Raw genomic sequence first — 7,898 nt, forward strand, 5'->3', positions numbered from 1 at the left:
GCACTAAGAGCGGTCATAAATTATGAATCAGAATAGTAGGCCTACCACTGGTAAGAATTTAAATTAATAGCAGTTGACTGACCGTTCTACATGGCCTAAAATAGTCCATTAGGGTTATGGGATGACCATCGTTCTACATGGCCTAAAATAGTCCATTAGGGTTATGGGATAAGACTAATTATTTGTTTTATGTTTGAGTGTTAAAAAAATGTTTACTATCCACTGTTCATATGTCCATACTTTAGGAATTGAGAGGGGTTTGTATGGTTACAAACGTTCTCAATGTAATACAATGTTTTTGCAACTTTTAATGTTGTAGTTGTTACTAATTCAATAAGGGTAAGGTACCGGAAAAAAATTCCGTTGAATACCGACACCGAACCTTAGACACCGGCACGGATATTGGTTCAAATGTGATTCATCAGGTCCCTTTCCACAGGTGTTACATGTAAACCTTATGACAGCTAAATTCTATGGTGAGAAAAGTTAGGGTCTAAACCATTAAAATCAATTCTGGTTTTGTAAGTAGGCTAACTACTTCTCGCCTGTTTGTAATCATAAAAATGACAAAGGTAAAATTATTTAAATTGATTTTGCAGAACCCCATCAACCAATGAAACACACACAGGAACAGGGCAGGAACACACTCCTTAGCTCCCACCCTGGTTATTTCCTCAGATGACCAACACAAACTACAAACGGCCATGAGATTTAAAACGTACTAAAATTTAATCATCCATAAAAGCTGTAACAGTTCTTGACAGAACACAAGAAGCAATATTAGAGTTGGTTTAATAGAATATATTTCAGCTTCAAGACATAGAAATCGATCCTTGTACTCCCCCACCCCCATGTCACTCTATAAAAGTCCTATTTCTTACACATTATTATGCAAAAATGGCATTACAACAGTATGTTATGGGAACTATGAAAGCCAAGTGACCAGGTATAAAATAACGTCACGTTGGGATATCTGCTTAAGAGAATGTCCATACATGTTTGGGAGACAAAAAGAACATCTATTTACAGGTTCTGTAGTTGGACCTAGCGCGCGCACACACACACACACACACATACACACACACACACGTTGATGTACAAAAACAGAAGCATGGCTTCAAGGAGGCGAAACTTCAACTTGGTTTCACTTGCAACATCTACACATAAATACAGATGCGGTCATGCTGTTTGATCCATATGTATTAACAATCCACACAACTACACTCACCTTCCATATGTTCAAATAAACTATATTGCAAGAACAGAAATACTGTCAAGTCTCTCTCCCGTACGTCTTTGAGCTTCGTTCGTCCATCGCAGACCTCGGGCGTGGGGAGGAGGAGTCATGTGTCATAGCCTTGAATTCAGGGTGCTCATGGGAGAATGGGGGCTGTGTTGTTTTTGTTTTGTTTTTGCTGTGTGTTTGCTGACATTAAAACCAAGAGAAATCCTGCTGGGAATCTTGTGCTCTCACTCCCCCTCCTCTCCCTCCCTCCCTTTCTCTCTCTCTCTCTCTCTCTCTTTTCCATCTCTCTCTCTTTCTCTCTTTCCATCTCTCTCTCTCTCTCTTTTTCTCTTTTTCCCAGGCCAGTCTTGGTAATGGAGTCTGCATCGGCGGTTCCACAGTTTGGGTAGCTGGGTTGGGGAATGCTGGCACGGTCCAAAGGGGCAATAGTTCTTCAGAAGAGCTCTTCACTGTGAGACAAACACACACACACATAAACACACATTCAAACGACACACATGGAAGGAAGAGGGTGTAGAAAGAACACTGCTATAGAACACTGCTCTAGAACACTACTATAGACTGCTATAGAACACTGCTAAAGAACACTGCTATAGAACACTGCTAGAATATGTTCTTTAAAAGCAACACCAAAGCACTTTTTCTCTGTCATACGCACACTATTTGTTTATCCAGAACCGGCTTGGTCCACAGACAAGGTAGTGTATGTTGCATGATTTTATGAAAGTATGATGTATTGCGACATCAGAAGCATGTCAAATTTGTAGTTTCTTTTGTCTCATAACGTTAACGTGATCTCCAGACTGCCAGTGAATTCACCGGGTTGATCATTTGCTAACGTTAAAGAACTTTGTTGGCATATCGGTTGTGAAGACACTCTGTGCAGTTCACGGATCACCATTGCCCTTGGACATTTTCAGCTGGTTTGGAAATTTGACTAATTTTAACATCACCTTCCCCCTTTTTAAATATATTTTCTTTTTTTTTCTCACTTTTTATTTGTTTTGTTGTCTGTCTTGTATGTCTTGGTGTCACGGGTACGCTGGCGACTACGCCGCTCCGTCCAGCATTTTTTGTATTTGTTATTTTTTAAATGTATTTGTCATGTCTTGATGTCATGAGCACGCTGGCGACTACGCCGCTCCATCCGGCATCCTTTGTCTTGTTATGTGTCTTGTTTGTTGCTTTGGGTTGCACTATGTGCATGTTACAGTAAATGCGCTTTAAAAATAACTTGACTTGACTCATTCCATCAAACTACAGATCCGCTACCCAATCTGGCAAACTTGCATGGTGCGATTATAGTTGATAGAGGGTTGCGAGTTGATGAACCACTGAAATGATTTTGAAAACATTATTTTAAGGTACAAAAAACTTTTTGGTGTTGCAGTTTGTTGATAATGAAATGGTCCTTCCAGAGGATTTACAGGATAACATGAAGGTCTTAAGGTTCCTCAATACAATAAACACACGCACGCGCGCACACTCACACACACACACAAACAAACACACACAGATAAGATCAATCAATCAAACCCATGTTCACAGCTTAAAGGGTTCAGTGAGATGAGCCCCATAAAAGGCCCTCTAAAGACTTCTCTTTACCTTAAAATAACAACATAATTTCGATGGCACATAAACTCTTAATAGGGCGAAAGGCACTTCTGCCGCACTCTGAGCAGGTCTTATCGCGTCTAAAACAGCCACAGGAAGTTTGGGGTTCGAGGACCCCAAGAGCCAATCTTATTTAGTGCTGCTTTAACAGCACCTGCAGTCTCCCCGTGTGTGTGTGTGTGTGCGCGTGTGAGTGCGCACGTGTGTGTGTGTGCATGTGCGTGTGTGGTGTGCGTGTGTGTGTGTGCGCGTGTGTTACCGGGCTCAGGGTGCCTACAGGGAGGCCTGGCTACAGTAGGGTGCAGTTGGACTTCTTTTTGGCCTTCTTCTTCTCCACTGGAGTCTTCCTGTTGATCTGCCTCACCAGGTCATAGAAGATCTACACAGAGAGAGGGAGGAAGAGAAGGATAGAGAGAAGAGACAGAGAGAAAGGTAGAGAGGAGAGAGAGAAGATATAGAAGAGAAGAGAAAGAGAGAAGAGAGAGGGACAGGGAGAGAGAGAGAGAGAGAGAGAGAGAGAGAGAGAGGGAGGAACAGTGGTGAGGTGTTTTGTTATCACTCCTGCTAATGACTTACAGCAGGGTAAATGTCTGTACCTGGAGTTATCAGAAATTCTTCAAGCCTGTTTTTGAGTTCAATCGCACACACCACACACACACACAAGAATGGAATTTCACTTGATACAGTGGTATTTTAACCCACATCTCACAAATGTAAATGGCATAATGCCCAGATGCAGCACTGTGTGTGTGTGTGTGTGTGTGTGTGTGTGTGTGTGTGCGCGCGCGCATGTGGGCACTTACGTCCAGCACGTTGATCTTGGACTTGGCGGAGGACTCGAGGAAGGCACACTGGTTCCACTGGCGGGCCAGGTTCTGCCCCTGCTCCTTGCCTACCACACGCTCATCCTCCAGATCACACTTGTTCCCCACCAGGATCATCGGCACCTGGGGAGAGACAAGGAGGGATGGAGGGAGGTGGAGGAAGAGAGGAATGAGGGAGGGAGAGAGAGAAGAGAGAGAAGAGAGAGAAGAAAGAGAAGAGAGAGAAGAGAGGAATGAGGGAGGGAGAGAGAGAGAGAGAGAGAGAAGAGAGAAGAGAGAGAGAAGAGAGAGAAGAGAGATCAGTTCAGTTCAGAGTGTTGTGCACTTCCAATCACTTTTTACCTGCTATGTTAATTTGTAATGCTGAACATTACGCGACACAGAGCTACAGAAAAACACTCAAACACACGGAGACAAAAACACACACGCACAGACACACAGACAAAAACACACACGTACAGAGACAGAAACAAACACACACACACACACAGGCCACTCCTCTACAATAGTTTGACAGATCAAGCCGTGATGCATGAAGTCCACGTGTTGAGGCCGAGCAGGAGTGTGTTCTGGCCATAAACCAGCGGGATTCTGTTTACAACGTTCAGCTGAACCTGAGCCAACAATACCTGCACACACTCATGCATGATGTGACACAAAGTATGATGAAGTATGGTGTGTGTGTGTGTGCACGTACCGTACGTCTGTGTGTGTTTGCCAAGCAACTGGAGAGAAAAACAAGAGGACTGTGTGTGTGTGTGTGCGTGTGTGTGTGTGAGCAGTGGGAAATTATGCGTGACATTCCTGCCATTAGTTTTGATTGGACAGCAACTATTCAAGCAGCACACAGAACCCCAGCCAGCCCTTCTCACCATCACTCTGTGTGTGTGTGTGTGTGTGTGTGTGTGTGTGTGTGTGTGTGTGTGTGTGTGTGTGTGAGACTGCGTGTCCACAGGTCAGTGGAAAGGGTTCCCATCAGAAACACATTCTCAGCTGACTGATCAAGCCCTCACACACATGCACACACACAAACACACACACACACACAGGGGGACACACTCACATGCGCACAGACACACACATACACACACAGAGGAGAGGGACACACTCACATGCACACACACTCCACACCACTCTCTCTCTCACTCACTCACTCACACACACACACACAGAGGGACACACTCCACACCACTCTCACACACACACACACACACACACACACACACACACACACACACACACACACACACACAGAGGGACACACTCCACACCACTCTTTCACACACACGCACACACAGAGGGACACACTCACATGCACACACACTCCACACCACTCTCACACACACACACACACACACAGAGGGACACACTCCACCACTCTCTCTCTCTCTCACACACACACACACACACACACACACAGAGACAGAGACACACTCCACACCACTCTCTCTCTCTCTCACACACACACACACACACACACACACACCAGTGGTGGAATGTAACGAAGTACAAATACTTTATTACTGTTCTTAAGTAAAATTTCCACGTTATTTGTACTTTACTTAAGTAGAATCTATAGTGCATACTTTTGACTTTTACATTGTTACATTTTGCAGCAATTATCTGTACTTTTACTCCGCTACATTTCTACAACACCATCGTTCCTTATTACGTTACATTTTATGATCAGTTTTTTTTCTCTTTGCCAAACACGTTTGTTTCGCCAGGGGGCGGGGTTGCTACCACAGATAGAGCACTACGTGCCCCACTTCTAAATCTTTGAAACTAGTCTAGACCAGGCAAAGCGTGAGCTTGTAGTCATCTGCATTCGGTAGGCTATATTCACCAGACCCATGGCTACACTGTACATGCAACTGTGTTCTGTGCCTTTCTCTGTCTATTATCTGCATCGTTAGGGCCTCCTCTCCGATGAGATTAAGAACCGCTGAAGCAGCAGAAGTTACAGGCTATGCCCATCGCCTGTCACCGCCTGATCATTTTGCGTACAAATTAATGGTAGACTATAGAACCCGTTGTCATGTTCCAGATTAAAATATTTCTTTAATTGTGTGATCAAATAAAGAGGCATAGCCTACATTTGGGGGGTAGTAAAGTCTAATTCAATGTCTATGTGCGTCTGCGCAAGTGAAACTGAACCTTATCATGAAGACACCTTCTCAACAACTTTTCTGTTCAATCTGGACCAGCAGAATTGGCATTATGATCCAGCGGACGTTTCCCTTGTCTACCCCCATAAACTTCAGCCTCTCGTGTTTTGCTGAATGATACTTAACTCAGCAGATCACACTACATTAACCAGAATTAGTCTCCAGAATTGTAAGTCAGAATGTAAACTGGGCCACAGATGGTAAGCACAATTACATCAGCTTAAAACTATCTAGCCTAGTATAACCTAAAACTAGCTTTTTTAAAATGCCACAGCTCATAGGCTACTGATTTTTTTTATTATTATTAGAATAGGCCTAGAGATATTACGATAATAAATCATTAAAGTACTTTTACTTTTAATACTTAAAGTACATTTAAAATCAGGTACTTTCTACTTTTACTTAAGTAGGGTTGGCATTGTGGTACTTTTACTTTTACTAAAGTAAATATTTCTCTGCTTATTTGTACTTTTACTTAAGTACTGAGTTTCAGTACTTCCTCCACCACTGACACACACGCACACACACACAGAGAGAGACACACTTACATCCTCTGTGTCCTTGACTCGCAGGATCTGCTCACGAAGGTCCTGGAGGTCGTTGAAGGTGGACTGTGCTGTGATGGAGTAGACCAGAGCAAAGCCCTGACCGTTCTTCATATATAGGTCCCGCATGGCCGTAAACTGCTCCTAAAGCACACACACACACACACACACACACACAGTTTTAGAGATAATGCACTGATATTAAATTATCTTATTGACACGTGCGCACACACACACACACACATCACTAGAGGGCATATGTGACTAAAAACTGCTCCAATATTGCATGCACAAGTACACACGTGCGCACACACACACACACACACACAGACACAGTTTTAGAGATAATGCACTGATATTTAATGATCTTATTGACACGTGCGTGCACACACACACACACACACATCACTAGAGGGAAAACGTGATTAAAAACTGCTCCAATATTGCATGCACATCGCATTACGGCGTCTTGTGGCCTTTTACACACACAGTTATAGAGGTCCCTCAGGCCATAAGGCCATCCTTAAAAATATTTTTGTTTGCAGTAACAGCCAAAAAAAATTAAAAATGGGTCAGGGTAGGTAATAATATTTTTTTTTCAAGATTCAAAGTAAAACAAATGTGCATATCGTGATTTAACTGACTGGGTCTTCAACCCGTGCCTTCAGGCTAACCATTGCAAACCTCATTCTGATGCAGGTTATATAGACCAGCCTTTCTCAAACTTCTTTGACCTGAGGCCCGGTCATGGCAGACTTTTGGGTCATAGGGCTCATCTACATGTACCCAGAAAGAAGGCTACAATACTCAATGCTATACAGTGTATTATACAGTCTCTGCTCTGTTTCTAAGGAAGTTCCAAAAAACAACGCCGTTCTATTAAGTTTCGTTAAATAAATAAATAGCCTTCCAACAGGTTGAAGCGGAGCTTTGATACCAACGCTATCGATTAGTTTCAGTTTCTCTCGGCAAGATTCGGGCGGATTGAATGAATGCTCATACCACCACTTAATTGTAGGGCTCCATGTTTAATGACATCGATAGCAGAAACGCTTTGTTTTTTTTTTTTCGTCGATCCGCGGTTTCTTGATCAACTGCGCAGCAAATTATCAGATGAAGCACCGGGCCTATTTTCACCCACGACTCCACGGACCAGCAGTCTCCATGTTGCGGACCCATATTTTGAGAAATGCTGAATAGACCACAGCCAATTTCAATACTCACACGTCACCGTTAGACTAAGGGAGAAGGGATGAGAAAAGATCTGGCCACAGTTCTTCCAGAACCGTGCCAAAAAAGCGTTATCAGTTTGTGTGAATGAAACGGCGTAGGCCATAGTGTGGCATGCGTAAAACCAATGGTGTAGAGATGGCGCCACAGGTTTTTTTTTTTTTAAGTGAGCCACGCTTGCATGTAGGCAATTTGTATTCACAATACTTGGGCCTACTAAAAGAAATATTATTTTATTGCATTTGTATTGGTTGTTTAGAAAAAAAAACAA

The 7,898-nt window shown here is 43.1% G+C and overlaps 1 protein-coding gene across 3 annotated transcripts in view; it reads right to left on the reverse strand.

Moving 5' to 3' along the window:
• Positions 1-1,381: 1,381 nt before the first annotated feature.
• LOC125301579 (ras-related protein Rap-1A-like) overlaps positions 1,382-7,898 on the reverse strand; it is a 25,728-nt gene continuing 19,211 nt past the window's right edge. For 2 of the 3 annotated variants that reach the window (XM_048254176.1, XM_048254177.1), the window contains exons 5-8: positions 6,401-6,541; positions 3,664-3,807; positions 3,120-3,239; positions 1,382-1,695 (exon numbers count right to left, since the gene is read on the reverse strand). In XM_048254176.1, the coding sequence (XP_048110133.1) occupies positions 3,150-3,239; positions 3,664-3,807; positions 6,401-6,541 (375 nt within the window). In that variant the 3' untranslated portion in view covers positions 1,382-1,695; positions 3,120-3,149. The remainder of the gene's footprint in view (positions 1,696-3,119; positions 3,240-3,663; positions 3,808-6,400; positions 6,542-7,898) is intronic. The other variant, XM_048254178.1, reaches the window with a different exon arrangement.

The sequence above is a fragment of the Alosa alosa genome, chromosome 10 (assembly GCF_017589495.1).
Source record: "Alosa alosa isolate M-15738 ecotype Scorff River chromosome 10, AALO_Geno_1.1, whole genome shotgun sequence".
In the NCBI taxonomy this organism is placed as follows: Eukaryota; Metazoa; Chordata; class Actinopteri; order Clupeiformes; family Clupeidae; genus Alosa; species Alosa alosa.